This window comes from Chelmon rostratus, chromosome 12 (genome assembly GCF_017976325.1).
Source record: "Chelmon rostratus isolate fCheRos1 chromosome 12, fCheRos1.pri, whole genome shotgun sequence".
In the NCBI taxonomy this organism is placed as follows: Eukaryota; Metazoa; Chordata; class Actinopteri; order Chaetodontiformes; family Chaetodontidae; genus Chelmon; species Chelmon rostratus.
The window spans coordinates 7,794,744-7,814,164 of NC_055669.1; the positions used below are offsets into that span (position 1 = coordinate 7,794,744).

General features: G+C 43.0%; 2 protein-coding genes across 2 annotated transcripts; one reads left to right on the forward strand and one right to left on the reverse strand.

The window, feature by feature from the left end:
• Nucleotides 1–203: 203 nt before the first annotated feature.
• Nucleotides 204–8,466, reverse strand: c12h7orf26 (chromosome 12 C7orf26 homolog). Its single transcript, XM_041949670.1, has 8 exons — nucleotides 8,381–8,466; nucleotides 7,592–7,792; nucleotides 7,278–7,499; nucleotides 6,956–7,121; nucleotides 2,367–2,644; nucleotides 2,000–2,237; nucleotides 1,180–1,219; nucleotides 204–610 (listed from the first exon to the last, which is right to left on the reverse strand). The coding sequence occupies exons 2-8, from the start codon at nucleotides 7,784–7,786 to the stop codon at nucleotides 385–387; spliced, it is 1,365 nt and encodes a 454-aa protein (XP_041805604.1). The 5' UTR covers nucleotides 7,787–7,792; nucleotides 8,381–8,466; the 3' UTR covers nucleotides 204–384.
• A 1,478-nt stretch (nucleotides 8,467–9,944) lies between these two features.
• On the forward strand, nucleotides 9,945–17,851 carry rgs11 (regulator of G protein signaling 11). The gene is made up of 17 exons (XM_041949419.1): nucleotides 9,945–10,050; nucleotides 10,326–10,422; nucleotides 10,639–10,689; nucleotides 11,598–11,704; nucleotides 11,964–12,015; nucleotides 12,229–12,287; nucleotides 12,529–12,605; nucleotides 12,686–12,767; nucleotides 13,883–13,951; nucleotides 14,475–14,498; nucleotides 14,592–14,653; nucleotides 14,967–15,080; nucleotides 15,280–15,395; nucleotides 16,073–16,160; nucleotides 16,245–16,383; nucleotides 17,301–17,383; nucleotides 17,467–17,851. The coding sequence occupies exons 1-17, from the start codon at nucleotides 9,988–9,990 to the stop codon at nucleotides 17,603–17,605; spliced, it is 1,422 nt and encodes a 473-aa protein (XP_041805353.1). The 5' UTR covers nucleotides 9,945–9,987; the 3' UTR covers nucleotides 17,606–17,851.
• Nucleotides 17,852–19,421: the final 1,570 nt, after the last annotated feature.

A 19,421-nucleotide genomic window follows, 5' to 3' on the forward strand; every position in this document is an offset into this window, starting at 1 on the left:
ATAGGGTAAAAATAGAGTACAGCACATACAATTTGCATAAAGCATAAATAAGCCTACAGCAGTGTTCCTGTGCCATCTTGTACTTTGCAATAATTCAAATAAAGCCCTGAAATATGTATGTGTGACAGTTGAAAGCTGTATTTGCAGCTGGGACAACAGTGACCACAAGTGGTCAGTATAAAGAACAACACCAAGAGCGAGGTAAAAAAATATTTATTGGACAAACATGTCAGACTTTTAGTAAAAGCAAATCTGCTTCGCATCATAATACACATTACATCACTCGCACATTAATTCACGCACACCAACAAGCAGAAGAAAAACCGCACTGCCCAACATCCACCCACATAAACGCACAACTTCACATCTGCAAACAGGATTCTTTTAGTGGCTGGGTCGGAAGGGGAATGGCATCCCCGTAATGAAAGGCTGCGCGGGGTACTGAGGGTGAGCGGAGGGGTGGGTGGCTAAAGGTGTGTGTGGGGCGTGTGCAGGGTGTGTGGGGTGCGAGGCGATGGGGGAGTGAGCTGCGTGTGGACTGAAGGCCAGCGGAGGGGTGTGGATGTTGTTGTAGTACATAACTGGGCCTGACAACACCAACTGCAGCAAACTGGAGAGAAAGATGGAAGGACACGAAGAGATGATGAAGAGAAGAAAGAGAAGAAGGAGAGAAGGAAGAAAAAAATCAAATACAAGTCATGTCAGGCACATTTACATCCCTGATTGGACAAAAGTTGGGGTTGTACATCACAACAAATATCTGAGAGTTGACTCACATCCACAATAAATTAGCCATCAAAACTCCACCTGAATGTATGAGTGCAGTGAGAGCTGCACATGGCTGGCTTACAAGGGAATTCAAATTGTTTGGCTTCAAAACTGGTTCCTAACTACACCACTTAATCCATGTAAAATAATTCAAAATATTTCATTTTAGTCTGTTAAACTACCTGATGACTATACTAGACCTAAGTCTAGCATCATGCAATGTCCACAGTATGACAAAGGCACAAAAGAGGCTTGCTCTTCACATGGGGGTGGGGATTATTCTCTCCATAGATAAACCAAAACCTGATGCTGTGCTAGTCATACTCTTCTACTATATGGTTCTCTCTGAAACCAAGTAAGCAGCGGAAATGGTTACAAGGTGAAAGGGCCATGAATAGTAATGGTTCTTACTTGTTGTGTGGGAGGCGGGAACAGATGGCTCTCAGGTCTTCTGCAGAGAAAAGGCAGCATGAAATAAGCACTCAGACATGACACCACAGCATGATGACATATGACAAGTGACCGAACCAATTTATCAGTTATCGGTGCTTAAAGCTCAAGGTTTTTCACACGTTGTTGGATCCTGCAGGTCTCCAGCAAAGAAGGTGGAGATGCTGTTCATTTGATTTTCAATTCCTTTTAAAAAGTGAAAATGCAATAGCAACTGTCATCCCATTAGGCTTGCTCATGAAAATGCAAACAGAGCACAAAATACCGTTGAAGTGCCACTTTGTTTTATGATACTCCACCAGACAGAAGGATTTATTGAGGTCTCTCTTGTAAAAAGATAATGTATCCCAAGACCAGGGCTGAACAATTAATCGAAATATTACAGGGAGCTGTAATTTTTTGATAAAGGTAAAATATGTCATAACATGAAATTATAAATGAAGCACTGTGGTGCAAGAGATGAAAACTGTAATTTAAAAAGATACAGATATCAGCTTTATGTACAGTAATATCATGAAATTCTAAGTCTTTGCCGTTGAATGACGTTGAGTTCATTGTCTTTAGTAGACAGCATAGCAGAAACTGACAAAGACAAATGGAGCACATTCACTGAATATCTATGAGTATATATTAATTTCCAATCTCTGGGACAATAATGCAGCTACTGAGTACTTTGAGTCAACCAAGGACAAGGCAGGATTTTTTCTTAAAATGTGCATCTAATTCCACTTAACTTATTTGACACTTTTATCTTTCCATCTCCGCCTTTTCACAAGCTTACCTCTCGAGCAAAGCAGGGCTCCATTGGCCATGGCAACCTGCAAGGCCTGTGCCAGCCGGTCTAGGGTCAGCTGGGACAGTGCGTGTGTATCGGAGGATGATGTGTGTGTCTGCTTGTCAGCCTGGTCCAAGAGCCTGGAGAGGTCAGAGGTCAGCGTGGCCAGGGACTCCATCTGCAGCAGTGCCAGGCGCCCAAAAAGCCCCTTCTCATTTAGTACGTTTGGCAAAAGCATGAAGACCTTAATTTGGAAGGAGATGGACAACAGCATGGGAAAATGGCTTGGTTATCTTCACTGTGTACACTAGGGGTGTTTTGTATACTGCGTGTAAATGTACGCTGTATGCAAATATCTTAACACGCTACAAACCTGCAGGACACTCAGATGGAGAGCAGAGAAAAGAGGCCCCACCTCCGGCTCACTCTCAGTGGTGCCATTGGTCAAAGGCAGCTTTTTGTCCCTCCTATAGGCCAGCGGTGCTTTGACACACCAGCGCATCAACCCTCCTAAAGGCGTGACATCGAGTGAGCTGATTGGCTGGCTGCCAGAGAGGGGCGTGTTCAGGAAGGTGATTAGGACCAGACGAGGGTCATCTTGGATCCACGATGCGATCATCTGGAGGAGTTCTAAAGGAGGAGTGAGCTCCTCTAAAGCACACACGCGCATAAACACACAAACACAAAGTCGTTGTTAAAATGACATTAAATATATGCAGAACAATTAGAGAGAGTAGGGATGCACGATAATTATCGGGCCGATAGTTATCAGGCCGATAACAGGAAATTATGATGTCATTCCGATAAGTCCGATATCATGACGAACAGCCCCGATAACATATGTGTTTTTGGTCAACCTCTGCGTCCTCAAGTCTTTTGTGTCTTAATATCGCTCCTTCTGTCGGTCCAGCGTTGTTCTTTACTTTTCTCGTCTTTTTTGCTGGAGACATCATTCTCCAGCCAAGTGTTTGGTCCTCTCCAAACAAATTAAAAATAATGTACGGAAAATGCTCCATATTTTGCCTCTCAAATCAGCTGGCGATTTGTTATTGAGCTTGGTACATTAAAGGATAACTTTGTTTTTTACAACCTGGACTTTATTTGTAGCAATAAATACGACCATTTAGACACCCAGACAACTTTGGTGGCATTTGGAGAGGAGCGGCGCGTATATCCGTATAATGCGAGTAGTCGGGGCACCCGTGCGTAGCCTCTATAAACGCATAATCTGCGGCGAAACTCATTCATATTCCAATATTTTGTTGTGATATGCTATTCCCCTCTGAGCCCTTGGTGGCATGTTATCAATATACAGCGTCTCGAGGAAACTACCTCTAACATGGATGATGTCATTTTCGAGCGACGCGCGCTGCGAGCAACCAGCCACAACACGGCTAACTCTGCGGCTGTCGGCTAGTTTAGCTGTAGTTCGCCACTGTTATTTTTCACAAAATGGATGAATATTTTTCCGACTCTGAGGTGGTGGACGATGACTTTGTTTACGATGGATGTCCTTACCGTTTTGAGCCGGAGTACACGGACGAGGAGCTAGTTGAAAGGAGGATGCGGAGGCAGAGAGAGGAACAGCGGGCCAAACAACAACAAACGCGTATCTCCTGGCCACAAGTCCCACTCTGAGCAACAGAGGCATTCCTCCTCTGTTGTCATCAATGAACATTGTCCACAAGAACACCACCAGTTGCCGTTTACTCGTGGACGCGCAGCCGTTTGTTGTTGTTTTGGCCAGCTGTCACAGTGTGATTTCAGTGTGTGATGTCACAGTGTGTGATGTCAGTGTGTGATGTCACAGTGTGTGATGTCAGTGTGTGATGTCAGTTTGTGATGTCACCGTGTGATGTCACCGTGTCATGTCACTGTGTTATCTCTGAAGTCACTGTGTGATGTCACACTGTCAGTGTGTGATGTCACAGTGTGTGATGTCAGTGTGTGATGTCACCGTGTCATGTCACTGTGTTATCTCTGAAGTCACTGTGTGATGTCACACTGTCAGTGTGTGATGTCACAGTGTGTGATGTCAGTGTGTGATGTCACCGTGTGTGATGTCAGTGTGTGATGTCACCGTGTGATGTGATGTCTCAGCGTGTCATGTCACCGTGTCATGTCACTGTGTTATCTCTGATGTCACTGTGTGATGTCACACTGTCAGTGTGTGATGTCACAGTGTGTTATGTCATTGTGTGATGTCACCGTGTGTGATGTCAGTGTGTGATGTCACCGTGTGTGATGTCAGTGTGTGATGTCACCGTGTGATGTCACTGTGTGATGTCACCGTGTGATGTGATGTGATGTCACCGTGTGATGTCACTGTGTGATGTCACTGTGTGATGTCACCGTGTGATGTGATGTGATGTCTCAGTGTGTGATGTCACTGTGTGATGTCACTGTGTGATGTCACTGTGTGATGTCACTGTGTGATGTCACACAGTCAGTGTGTGATGTCAGTGTGTGATGTCACAGTGTGATGTCACCGTGTGTGATGTCACCGTGTGTGATGTCAGTGTGTGATGTCAGTGTGTGATGTCACCGTGTCATGTCACCGTGTGATGTCACTGAGTGATGTCACTGTGTTATCTCTGATGTCACTGTGTGATGTCACACTGTGATGTCAGTGTGTGATGTCACCGTGTGATGTGATGTCAGCGTGTGATGTCAGCATGTGATGTCACTGTGTTATCTCTGATGTCACTGTGTGATGTCACTGTGTGATGTCACACTGTGATGTCAGTGTGTGATGTCACAGTGTGATGACACATATGTGTTTTTGTCAGCACGGCAGTGCCTCGCTCCCACTATGAGACCCCAATGGCCTGCAGTGAATGCTGCGTTCAAGTGACGTTGGCATAATCAGAAAAACTCTCTCACTGGGAAAAATCAAGAATACCCCCTCATGCCAGAAAACAACTCATTAACTCGGTCATAATTTTGCTAGTTGCTGACTTGAATTAATATTTGCAGTATTTTTTCACATGTTACACACAAAAAATAGAAACATGAACTTAAATAGGCCAAAAGAACGACTGGCAAACGAGGAAACGGGGGAATGTACGTTACACCTTGAATGCAGCATGCGGCACAGCGTGCTTATGAAAACAGAGTTCAGACTTCTTTAAAGTTTCTGAAGAAGATTGTTCGCTGGTTATTCGTAACAAATGATCCAAGCGAGTTCCACTAGGAGCGAGAAATTGCACGAGCTTTAATACCTGATCAGTCGCCTGAAACATGACCACCGCTTTGACGGAGTTTGGAAAGCGTATGAGGACGCCCGGCCCGCTAAAGACGCGACTTACGCGTCGGTGAGGCTTTCGAAAAGTCCAAGAAATTTGCCAAAGATGACCCACGGGCTCAGGTTATTGAAGATTTAATCATGGACGTGATGGTTCTTCACTTACTATGGACTGCCCTTCTTCAGTTTGTTTATATAGATAAGTCTAAGTAAGGGATCATGTATCTTCCTTCAGGATGACGTAGAAGCCCGACGCGATGCTTCTCCGTGGGAAACTGCTCACTATACGTTATCCCGCTTAGAACACGGCTTATTACTAAAGCATTAAATAGTGTGACACAAAATACTGATTAAAACATATTTTATTGATTTAAAAATGAGTCTACTCTCGCCTGTCACCGCTCTCACTGCGCAGCGGCTCTGAAAGAAAACACGTACGTTGCCTAGCAACCGCCTCTCACTGTGCGCCGGCAGGCAGGAAAACTTATTTCTTTAAAGATATTCAGCGAAATCATGTCAAATGTGGAGAAGTGATGGGATATCCCAGACCTGAGAGAGATGTAGCTGGAGACAGAGTTTGGTTTACCGCTATTTTTTCGGACTGATGGATAAAAGTCCTGCATCAGCTGATTTCTGCTTTCAGCGTCAGACATAAAAAAATCTGTCTCCAGTTTTGTCTCCACTCAGCAGTCTTTTAGCAGACCAATCGTCCATGCTGTGTTTCTTTTGGTGTTTTTTTCGTGTCTGTCGGCTTCAATCTGGTCAATCTCTGCGTCCTCAAGTCTTTTGTGTCTTAACATCGGTCCTGCTGTCGGTCCAGCTTTGTTCTTTACTTTTCTCGTCTTTTTTGCTGGGGACATCATTCTCCAGCCAAGTGTTTGGTCCTCTCCAAACAAATTAAAAATAATGTACGGAAATGCTCCATATTATGCCACTCAAATCAGCTGGCGATTTGTTATTGAGCTTGGTACATTAAGGGATTGCCCCTTTAGTCTGACTGTTAGGAACACCGCTGAATTTTCGCGATTGACCAATCAGAATTGAGTATTTAAGAGTGCCGTCTTCAAACTTCTGTCAGTACAATATGCACTGTGCATTATTTTTGTTGTCATTGAGGAATGCACTTTTTCAATTTGTTTAAATAGGAATGTTTGAATCTAACTTGTGCCAGTGCATTAATTTTCTATGTATATATATATATATATATATATATATATATATATATATATATTTGTAAACTTCTGGAATACACTTTTTCAGTTTGTAATCCTGATCAAGGGGCCTTTTTATTTTTTATATCAGTAAGTAATGCACCTTATTTAAATTGATGTGAGATATCAAATAGGTTTGTTTGATAGCTTTAAGAACATGTTTGAGAGGCTTACCAGTAGTTTTTCATTGGAAAAATAAATATCTCTTCATTTAAAGAGTCAAAACTGTTTTTGGTTTTGTTCATGGTATTGATGTCATGATGTTAGGTATATGTGTGTGTTATCGGTTATCGGTATCAGCCTTTAGGAGCTGAAAGTTATCGGTTATCGGTATCGGTTTTTAAAAACAGTTATCGTGCATCCCTAAGAGAGAGAAAGCATTCCAAGTTATTTTACATTTCCAGACATTTAAAAAGAAGATTTTTGCAATCCTTCTGCCGAAATTCATTTTAAGGAGGTCCCAGTTGTGAGATGTTTATAGACATTTGTGCTCTCCAACCAAAGTACCTGAGGTGAGGTCATAGAGGGTGGTGACAGCAGTGATGAACTGGCAGCAGAAACGTGGACTGGCGCTGTGGATGTTCTGCAGGGTGGGCACCGAGCCTGGCACCATACTACAGTAGTCGTCTACTAACACCTGAGCCAGGCGCACACAGTACACACGGTGGGTTCTCTGCAAGGCACCAACACATCCAGAGGCACATGTTCAATACATCCACAGTACACAAACACATATACACACACAGAGAGAAGCACTCACAAAAATACTTCATGGGACTAGCCTCATAGGAATATAAAAACACACACACGTGACTGTTTGAATCCTCACCTGCAACCAGGTAGCAGCGCATTCCAAGATAGGAACCCTGCCCACAGCGATAGCCATGGAGACCAGTTTGCCTAACAGCGCCATGCGACTTTCATCTGCCTGGTTGCCTTGGAGACTGAAGAGTGCGGAGAACATAAGCTGACGGACGGTATCCCGGCTCTGTTCCTGGAAACAGCTGCACATGATCTCCAGCAGCTGGAGCTCCTGGAGAGCGCTCATCCGCTGAAAGAAAAACAGACATTTTAATGGCAGTCCACGTTCGGGTGTGTATATTCTGTATATTGGTGTCCGAGCAGTTCAGGGTCACGCCATACCCTGGCTGGGGTATTTCTGTCCTTGGGGGCATGCAGAATGAACTCCTCCACCAGCTCCAGGGTTTTGGAGTCGACCTGTGGAGGCTGCCGTCCTGACTGTACCAGGTTACAGATGTAGATGTCCAGGTGATACAGCAGCTCCTTGGCTGCACTCAGCACATCGCGAGGCAGCAACGACTGACGAATGTCACCCATCACCACCTAGAAGAGACCCATACAAAATCTGATAAACTTTAAATGATTTAAAAAATTAGCTGCTTACTTAACTTACAAGTTAAATGTGTTGTTATTGGGTGACAGGTTAAAGACCTGTTTCACAAAAATGTTGGTATAAATGAGATTTCCAACACTGAACTTAGGCGACATGGACTTGTCGTTGTGGACTTTGTTGAATTATTTGTTGGGCATGTGTCACATATGCTGCAGAGGAAAACTACAATAATACATCTAGCTATGGCACAACAATGTACTGATCCTCAGCCCGTTAACTTGTCCATATACGAAAGAAGAAAAACGACTGCATGGTGGACACCAACACAAGAATAGCAATCACAAAGTCCAGTTTTGACGCTACGTCTTAGAGAAGTGCTGCAAACTGTGGGTTCACCGCTGCAACTCAACACTGTTAAAGTGGACCAGCTCCTCCGCCACTCGTTCTTCGTGCTGCTTACAGCTAGGGTTAGCAAGGTTAGCTCAAAAGACTTTTCTGTTCCGCAGCAAGTCTAAGTGCATTAGCCATCATCTGAGCCGCCTTTTCAAGAAAAAACATATATTCAGTTAAGTTCTTACCTGTGCAAAAATCTATTAATATGCTTAAGAAATGAGCCAGTGATGAGACTAGTGAATAGTCACTAAACAACGACGGAACCACTTCCTGCTGCTACGGAAGCCTGCGTGGGATAAAACTATCGCCATAGACGTGGTGGAGTCTGTGCATGCGCCTTTTTGGAAACTAAAGGGTTTCCAAAATTAAAAAGACATCTTTGTATTATGTCACGCAGAATTTCAGAAAAGGAAAAACTATTGTTACATTCATTCGTAAGTCCTCTACATTTCCGTTTTTTCAATTAATTCAATTTTAGATATTTTAAACAGATTGTATTATTGTGTCAGAATTATATAAAGGACAACGCGTTTTTGTTTGTTATTTATTCAAAGACTTGTGTATTGACTTACTGAGTTGATAGTAGAAAGTTAGAGTATTTTACCCAACAAACAACAACCTCAATTTCGTCATTCAGACCTTTGTATTATCTCACACAGTATTAGATAATCGGAAAATGATAATCTACTTTCTTTTTAATAGTCTTGAATATTTAGTTTGATATTCTTTATATGAACTAAATGTTTTTAGTAGGCTATTAACGTACAGTCAGTGGAAACTATAAATCTGAATGTCTGGTTTGTAAAGTGTAATGCTGCTCAGTTTGTGATTAGTTGTCATTGCGTTATAAACCTGCATTATTGGTTTGTATCATGTCACAAAATACCTTATTTAACTGAGTTTCTAGACCTCATCACATTTCACATACAGTATGATGTGATGCCTTTGAGAATGTACTGATATAGAAGAGTTGTTGTTTTTGCTTCTGTAACAAAAGTATATCAAATGGAAAATCACTTTGCCACTCTGTAATCCCTTATAATCTACACAGGCGCGCGCCAAAGTTGTGCCGTAAAAAGCACCACTGCTATGAACGGCACCCCGTAGCGGGAACGCGCATCGGAAGGTAGTCCCTTAGAGCGTCAAAACGATTTCACCAGGCTTAGTGGTTACACATGTTCACCCCAACTTTTCTTTTGGGAAATGCATTAAGTCCGTCATTAGGAGCATGCTATATATAGAATTTAATATAATTAAAACACCACTTTGAAAAGACCGAACACCAGCAAAAGAAAAAAAAACATTTTGTCTTTCTAGAAAAAACACAAATGAAATAATCAATAATAAAAGATGTATTTATTGCACTCGTTAGAGCACATATCCCCGCCAAGGTTGCATTTATAGGACAGCCCTAGACATAGATTACTTCTGAATGATCTGACTACCAATGTTCCTATTGTTCTTTGTGTTTTTGGAACATAAAAGAAAACAATGCACATTCAAAAACACTCGTCAGACACTCCCCTTACTGATCAGATAGCCAATCAAGCTTTAGGATAACGGGCTGACACATGGGATAGTCAGTGCCACTATTGTGGTTGTTTTCTGTGCGTTTGGTTGTCGTTTTGAAACGGCGATCGTCAAATGCGCGTTCCCGCGACGGGGCTGCCTCCAGGCTCCGGACGGCCCGGTGGGACGAAAAGGAAGGCGCGCACCCTCCGTGGCGCGCTCCCGTCACCACTTCGGTCCTGCACTTCAACGTCCCGTCGAGTGAGCCCCAGCAGCCCGCAAGATGACCATCAACACCCTGGCTAAAGGAGGCTGGCACCGGGAGCAGATGTCATGCTTCCGGAAGGTAAGATGCTGTGATTCTGTCTCCTTTTCTTTGCTCTGATAATGTGATTATTTTGTTGATAGAAGCTTGTGTGAATCAGAAAACATACAATACACGTGAACGGGTGCCAGGAAGAAAACAAATTATCAAACGGTGCAACATTTAATCATTTAATAAATGCATTATTTTTCCTCAATTTCTGACTTATGTTTGTGTGTTTTTACTGTTTATCTATATTGTGTGTATCTGCTTGTGTGGATGTGTGTGTCACTATTTGTGTGTGTGTTCCCTGCCAGATGGAGAAAGTGATTGTGGCCATGCAGGACCCTGACATGGGAGTGAAGATGAGAAACCAGAGGCTCCTTATCACTGTCATTCCACACGCCATGACAGGTGTGTGTGTGTGCACGCACGCTCATGTGTGTGTCCCTTCATGTCAGTGTGCATCAGCATCTTTGTGTGTGCATGTGTGAACAAGCACACTGCAGCTTGTGTTTGTCCCGGAGGTCATGCATAATGCAGCAGTGAGTTTTGGAGAATAGTGTGTGCTTTGCAGAGCAGAGGGAGGAAGTTTTGTCCTCTCGTCTCCTTTCTCTCTTTTTTCTTCAGGCCGTGATATTATAGACTGGTTGATCCAGAAATACAATATCTGCGAGGAGGGTAAGTAACTGATACCTACATATTGTGTGTGTGTGTGTGTGTGTGTGTGTGTGTGTGTGTGTGTGTGTGTATGATGGGGAGAATATTTGCTGGGATTCTCTGCTTTATCCTCTCACTATAACTAGTTTGTTGTGTGTGGCGTTGCTAGTGTGTTGCCAGGATATGGTGTGTCCTCTCAAGCTGACGTGGTAGTGGTGTGTGTTTGTGTGTGTGTGTATGTGTGTGTGTATTGTGGGGGCTGCTGTTTCCAGTAAACAGGAATGGGGTGAGCCCCAGAGGATCCGAGTCTGATTAGCTCACCTGATGGTCTGTGTTTGATTAGTGCCCGTGTGGAGGTTTTCACCTCAGGAGACTTTACCGTACCTGAACTAAATTAGAGGCTGGAAAAAAAAAAGGAGTCCGCCAGTCTAAAGTAAGAGAGTGGAGTCAGACGGCAAGGGAGGGAGAGAGAGCAGTAAGAGCTGATTAAAATGCATCACACAGCTTTTTTTGGGAGCTGTCAGTCATAAAAGTGGGGCTCTTTAACAAATGAGGAGCGACTGAAGATTGATGAAGCATTTCATCACTGGAGCACAGCTGACAGGGCGCAGGCGTTTGATTCAGAAAAAGCATGACAAATTACAGCCTGTGGTACTCATTTCATTATTATTATTTATTTTCCACATTCAGTTTGAGAACTTTAGCCCTCGTGAAGAGTACTTTCTTGTGGCTTAGTGTAGCTTGTTTTTTCCCACAAATGATGATGCTCCCTATGAATATACATCAGAAACATGGCTGTGTTACGGGTGTTTAAGCTTGAGCAAAAAGCCAGATGAACGTCTCTAAGTTCACAGCCCTGATAATCACCGGAAGAAGCTGAAACTGGGAGGCAGTCTAGTGGTTAGCTTCTTCTGTGGTGTTTTCAACAGAGGCGCTGCACGTCGGCGGCCTGCTGGTGAGATACGGCTATATTTACCCCCTCAAGGAGCCCAGATCGCTTGTGCTACGGCCTGATGAGTCGCCCTACCGCTTCCAGGTAAGTTGAGCGTCCCTCGTGGAGCTTGTTCATGCTGCCTGCTTGTAAAAAAACACTGGCCTCCTTTCACTTGAAACGCTCTGCCACTTTCGACCAAACCGCCCCCTTCTATCTGTCACCATCCATCCTTTCTCCATCTCTCTCCATCTGCCCTCTTCCTAATCCCCCGTCCATCTGCCACTCTCTGCTGCCACTTTTTCACCGCCTCACCATTAACCTCCATCAGAAAGGTTAAAAAATGTCACTCGTTTTTCCTCAGACTCCTTACTTCTGGACTAGTACCCGGTGGCCTGCCTCGGAGCTGGACTATGGTAATGCCAAAAACAAACTGCATTGTCAGCATTAGTAAAACCCCTTCATGTATGATATATTTTATTGTGAGGGAAAGCTACCATTTATCATCCAGCAACACACAATAAAAATTGACAAACTACCAAACATCACCTGCTACAAAGGATCCTGATAAGCATTTACAGCAGCTCGGGGTTTTCTTCACTGTTTTTGTTCTTGTTATATCTCAACAGCGATCTATTTGGCTAAAAGGAACATAAGAAAACAAGGAGAACTCATGGAATATGAAAAGGTGAGGAAAGTGTGTGTCTATTTGTATGAGTCGCAGAGAAAATGTGTGTGCGTATATCATGCATTATGCAGCAGTAAGTCTGGAGTAACAGACCTACAGTATGTCAATATTACTTTATTCTGTGTGTGTGTGTGTGTGTGTGTGTGTGTGTGTGTGTGTGTGTGTGTGTGTGTGTGTGTGTGTGTGTGTGTGGTCTTTCTGCTCTGAGTCACGCCTTGTCTTTTCCCTCCATGCTTTTTAGGAGAGGTACAGCGTGCTGCACAAGAGGATTAACCACACCTGGGACTTTGTGGTGATGCAAGCCAGAGAGCAACTCAGGTACGCTCACACGCACATGAGCGCCTGCACACACTCACACAAACACACACATGCAAACTTATGGTGTGATTTATGTGTAGAGCGTCCAAACAGAGGAGGAAGGCCGACCGCATTGTGCTAGAGTGTCAGGAGCAGGCTTACTGGCTCATCAACAGACCCCCGGTAGGTTCACTGCACTGTGTTCTGCTGTGATGCATCAGACTGTGTATTATACCACATCACCCTACCCTACACTATATATACTGTATTATACTATACTGTAGTATACTGTGCTCTACTATAGTATGATATATGATGCTGTTCTACACTGAAGTGTTCTTTACCGTGTTGTATTAGACTACATATTTTATTATATAACACCATAATATGTTGTATTCATTCTATATATATTGCGTTATACTTTATTGTACTATACTGTTCTATACTGTATTATATTATACTGTGTTATGCTATTCCACATATATCATACCTTACTGTACTATACTACAGTTTACCTGCATTATTCAATAATATACTATACTGGTATAGAATATACGCTATACTATACTATACATGGTATACTGTATTGCACAACACTTTATTCTACTATACTGTTCTATTCTGTATGATATTATACTATGTTAAGTGATTCTACGTATATTATACCATATTGCACTATACTACATTTTACTGTACTTTACTATATAATGCAATACTATACTATACTAGACTTTGCTTGATCATAGTACACAACTATAGAAATGTGTGTTGAAGTATTTAAGTGATGTTCACTCATAGTCCCCCCTGCCTCCTACATGAAATATTCAACCCATCTGGTAAAAGCCTCTGACTCAGGGAAAGACAGAGAGGAAGAGAAACACACAGAGAGAAAAATAATTATCATCATATTCCACTTTCTTTATGTTTCCTACACACAGCAGCAGTGCATCTGACAGATAGACAGACAGACAGGCAGAGACAAGGATCAGAAGGGAAATGTTGAGGGTGGGGGCGGCGGGTGTAGAGGTAATGTGAGGGAGGAAGGACTCCATCTTGTCTTGTCCCTATGAATTAGGGACGAGGGAATGGAGAAAAAGAAAGAGAAACCCGAGAATAAAAGTCAGAGCTAGTGGAGTGGAAAGCCCAAGGAAGGATAAGTGCTCCCCCACACACACAAACACACACACACACACACACACACACACACACACAAACACACACACACACATAAACACACACTCAATGACAAACATATTACACTTACTTATTTGTGTGTGTATGTGTGTGTGTTTTCTCAGCCTGGGGCTCATAATGTGTTGGACATGGGTCTGGAGAGACCCAACAACTTCAGCTCACGCGTTACACTGGTCAGTGACATCATCACGTTTCTTGACCTCCTCTGAAACAAATCTAATGTGATAACACGTCTGCTATCTATCTCATCTCTCCTGGTTTTGTCGCATTCCCTCTTTCTTGCTGCTGGGATTGTTTTGAAGTAAGTGTCCGAGTGAGCTGTGACAATGACAGCATAGTCCAATGTTTTTATAGCAGTAAATAGAGGTTATAATTTGAGGCCCTGACATTACATGAAAGCCATTTCCCTTGTGTGACGTGGACATTATGACTGAGTAGAACTATTTCTAATTAACAGCAATCCAGAGAAATATTCACGTGTGATGAAAATTAAATATATATGATGTTGTGACCAGTATATAACCAGTACACACTGTATGCTCCTCATTTGTCAGAATACATCCTGTTTTAATATTTAAAGCCATTGTTTGTATGGGTGAGAGTGTATAGACACAGGAAAGCTGCCTGCTATTGAAATGACTGTACGAATGTATAATGCAGCAATTGTGTGACACTGTTTTTCCTTAACAGAACTAGAACAGTGACTACTACAAAAGTGAGGTAAACATGATATTTAATTATACACTGTCACTTTAAGCATGTTGACTATACATTACATATGTGTTTACATGAGCTCTTTGTCTGTGTTTACAGATTGAAACCTGTAGAAGGGCCCTTGGAAGAAATCGTGTAAAGTCTTCAATCTGCCTAGAAGGGTATGTGTCAGTGTGATAAACGCACATAGACACACTCACACATGCACATGCACGTGTAAACACACACAAGGACTAATGGACTTGACTCCGCCTGAACCGAACTCTATGTCTCTAGCACGCACATGCACATAAGGCTTAGTGCTCCCACTGTAAGAGCCACTAATGGATGCTTCCTGAGGGAAGTTGGAATTAGTGGCCATTACCTCTTATGATCTGCAGTACTAATACAATAATACTGTGTGTGTGTGTGTGTGTCTGTGTGTCTGTTTGTGTGTTTGTGTGCATGCCACTGCATTTGTGTATGGATGTGCAGTTTCGTGAAATACAGTGAGCAGTACCTGAACCACGATCCCATCATGCAAGGCTCCCTTCCCAGTAACCCCTGGATCTCTGATGACACCGCACACTGGACCATGAATGCAGAAGTGTGAGAAAATAAACACAGTTACACATCACCAATCCAAACTATACAGCCCCCACTGTAGGAATAATTTAGCTAGTTTCAGCTTTGGAAGCATCTCTAGACACGTAAATCAAAATGTTCCAGTTAAAGTTATCACTGTAGTGTGCGATGTGAATGCCCATGTGTCTGATCTGTGTTGTTGTTGGTGTGTTTGTGTGAGCAGGGTGCCTGTACCGACACGTCTTCGAGTGGAACGCTGGAGCTTCAGCTTCATGGAGCTGCTCAGCGACTCCATGGGGAGGCGGGAGTTCATGACCTACCTGGAGAAAGAGTTTAGTGGTAAGGTGGAGTGACATATACTTTTATGTGTGTGTGTGTGTGCATGTCCTGAATCAGATCTGATGTGGGTGAAAACATTTAGTGATCAGGCCTGATGATCGGACCCGAGTCCAGCTTGATGTGAGCAATTCAAACACAGAACATCCCATATCTGTCCCACCCTCTTATCTTTACTCTAAGCAAACTTCTGCTTTACAGTTTGAATCACAGCCGTGTGGCAGTGAAATGCTGCAAACTGAATTATTATTCATATGGCGAAGTTTATCACAATAATGACCAGAGTAAGATACGTGTAATTGTTATTCAGATTTCATTATCATCATCTTCCCTAATGACATTTTCCAATCCCAGCGGTGAGAGATGTGAGGGTTGAGGCAGCGGAAAACAAGATTACTTTCATGAGTTTGTAAGCTGAGAGGATGGAAAGAGTAGATAAGGAAGGAGAACCGAGAGGAGAGAGGAAAGTCCAAGACAGATTTAAGAGTGAGATATACAATAGAGGAAGGTGGACGGTGTAAGTCATATACATATGAAATATTGCCCTTGGCTAAGGTGCTCTGCAGAGGCCAGCCATGCTATAAATACCCCCTAATTACAGCATGTGTCACTTTTTCTGGCATCGTCTTCATACCTCGTACACACCTCGTCGTCTGTCTCCGTCTGTCTGTCCCTGCCAGCGGAGAACCTGTGTTTCTGGCAGGCCTGCGAGGACGTCAGACACGGAGAAAGTTCCAAGATCGTGGAGAAAGTGGAAGAGATCTACAAGTAAGTGTGCAAACAAACGGACATGCAGAAGTACACGCTTGTAGTTACTGCCAGATGACAGCCACTCTTCTGTGTGTGACTCAGAAATTTCCTGGCCCCTGGAGCTGCCCGGTGGGTCAACATCGACAGTAAGACGATGGATAAAACTCTAGAGGGGATCAGACACCCACATCGTTTTGTCATGGACGACGCACAAATGCACATCTACTTTCTCATGAAGAAGGTTTGAACTCTGAGCCATTGTAGTTTTACACTTGCAACTTCATCCTTCGGACATTCATCTGCTATGTCATCCTTCGGACATTCATCTGCTATGCTAGGATGAATGTCTTGCACAACCATACCAGTGGTTTTGCATGTTTTATCTCCTTTGCTACAAATCAGAAATGGTGCAACCATTTTCTGTACAAGGACTATCAAGTCTGCGTTAAAAGTTGTCAAAGGTCCATTATTGTTGTATGGTGATGCAGTGCAGAATTTTTCAGTCAGTGTGCATTTAGATGACTTGACAGGCATTACAATCATCCAACCGACAAGAGCATGAGAGATGAATGCATGTCTGCATCAGTCTGTGACAAGAAGCCTCATATTTTTAGATGATAAAAGGCAGTTTTTGTGATGTTGGTGATGCTGTTCTTGAAACAAAAGTCAAACTCAAATCTGGCATTGGTCAATGCGTCAGAGTGTCGTCAAACCATTTGACGACAAAAATCAATGATAAATTATTTGCACAGGGTTGTAACACCAATAACAAGAGTCTCACTTTTGTAGGATATGTATAATTGTGTGTTATCAGTGTAACTATGATAACTTGCACTATGTGTCTGGATTTTGTGACCTAGAAGCAAACTCTACAGACTGAACAGCAGTGGACCCAGTATTGACCCCTAAGGGATACCACATGTGGTGTGCAACTAGGTGTAGAACCCCAAAGATAAATGAAAAAATGTCATCCATTCAGATGGATTGAGAATCAAGCACGTTTTTTTTTGTTTTGGTCAACACATAAATGTTTGTCTTTTCCCTTCCATAAACTAAAAACAGACAACATTAAAAAGTTTTTAATGTTGGCTGACAGTAATTAGGACAGTTATTAGTTATGTGATGCCATTCTATTTGTGTGTGTGTTTGTGTATATAGGACTCTTACCCAAGATATCTTAAGTCTGACCTGTACAAGAACATGCTGGCCAAAGCTGTCGTCCCCCAGGAGACAAAGAAAAGGTAAAAATTCACATTAGTTATCACTCATACTTTGGTTTGACTTTAATACAGTCATTCTCTAATATCACGCTCCTTCCTCTCAGCGTATTCCCCTTCATGAGACGCCAGCGGCACTCTAGCCCCTCCCCAGCTCAGACTGTCACCCCGGCGACGGAGGAAGACGGACAAGCCAAGGGGGCCAGGCAAGCAGGTACCAACTCTGCAGCCGGCTCCCATGCCTGATGCCGAGCCAAGCTGTCAGTGTGAAAGCCAGAGCTTTTCTTTCACCGCTGCAACATTACCAGAGCTAGGATTTCCACATTAGAGCTTCCTCTCAGAGCACAGGTGTTAATGCGTACCTCAGCAGCACTTTATTCCCTGAGCAGTGAACAGCAGAGAAAAGAGCTTTTAGTGCTGCATAGTCATCCTGCATCTACATCCCATCTCAGTCCAGAAAGTCCGTCCTGTTGTTCTTGATATTGAGTCCAAACCCCAAGTCCTCATTTCTCCCTCAGCAGCTAAAGAATCAGCTCTGTCTCTGATAAGCAGGCTTAGGAAAACCAGTTGTTTATAGAGCAATAGAGATGTAAAGTATGTATTTAGTCAAGAATTAGCCTCAGCATGTCTGTGATCATCGTACAGTTTGCTCGTTTTGTTCATTCCATGCTGGAGCTTCACAGTGTGATAGTGGTTGCTGTCAATTTTGCTCGAGCATGTTTCATCCCAATAAAATGTCACAACAGCATTCAGTGTTGTGTTGTGTTCTCAGCTCTGCATGCTGCGGTAAACTGTGAGTGTGTGTGGACCAGTGATCAGGCTGTTATATTTAAAACTTCTCCTTTGGCCTCCCCTCGTTTCTGTCTTCTCTCTCTTTCATGTGTTCTGTTTCTCTCTAGCCTTTAGGTCTATTTTAAACACAAAACCTTTTGAAGGTTTATTTTAGCATTTATGAACTCCAGACGTTTGCCACATGAACTGCAACTGAATTTATCATCAGACAAAAGTGAATCAAACACAGTTACACTGAAAACTGTAGCAGTGAAATGTAGAGCTTCAGTAACTCTGCCCACCTCACAGCTGCTGCCAGAAGATTATCAACCAGCCGCTACATCGGCTCACATCTGTTTCCTACAGCGCCATTCTGCCTGCACTAATGTTTCTGAACATTTTTACACCTTTGTTCTCCAACTAATGACCTTTCAGGTTTTATTTCCCTCCCTTCTTCCCTCCATTGGTTCTGTGGCAGCTGCAGTTTCTCCTATTGGACTGGCTCCCTCTACTGGCTGTGTTCTCGTACTTCCTGTGAATGAGTGGTTTTCCATCCTTTTGGGCCAAAAAATGACCACATGTCTACCCTTCATCTCAGGTTATTGAGTGCAAACAAAAGTTATGAGCAGTTCAACCCAAGTGTGATTTATTTACAGCGGAGGGCTGAAGAGATTATTCAGTACGACATAACGCGAAAAAATTAGAATTTGAGATTAGGATATTTAGAAGAATTAAACAGGTTGGGTTGGAAATCACTGCTGTAAATGCAGCACGTCTCAACAACTCAAGGTCCACATGAATAGGACTTTTGATAACATATCATCACTTCTACTGAGTATGGGTCCCTGTTAGATGACAATTCAGGTTAAAGGGGCACTCCACAGATCTTGAATGCCATAAGGAGAACTGCTCAACCTGTGAAAGCAGTTGTATAATATCTGCTGTGACTGTTGAGGAGCTGTATAAAGTGTTGAGTTGCATGTGAGTTCAAATGTTGAACAGAACAGCTTGACTCATACTGGGCACTTCCTGTCAGGATACGTTGGCCTGTGCTGCTTTGATTCTGAAACAATGAGCAGTTAGGCTTGATGTTGTGATCTGTAGCACTGATGTGTGTCAGCTTTGCAGAGCTTTGTGAGCTGAGAGCCCATCAAATTTACTAATGGAGGGAAGCTATGTACACACACACACACACACACACACACACACACAGTGGAATGTGTATTTCAACACTCCAAACAAGCTCTTTCTATATTTCTGAGGATTACGGTAATCCTCTTCCCTCCGATCC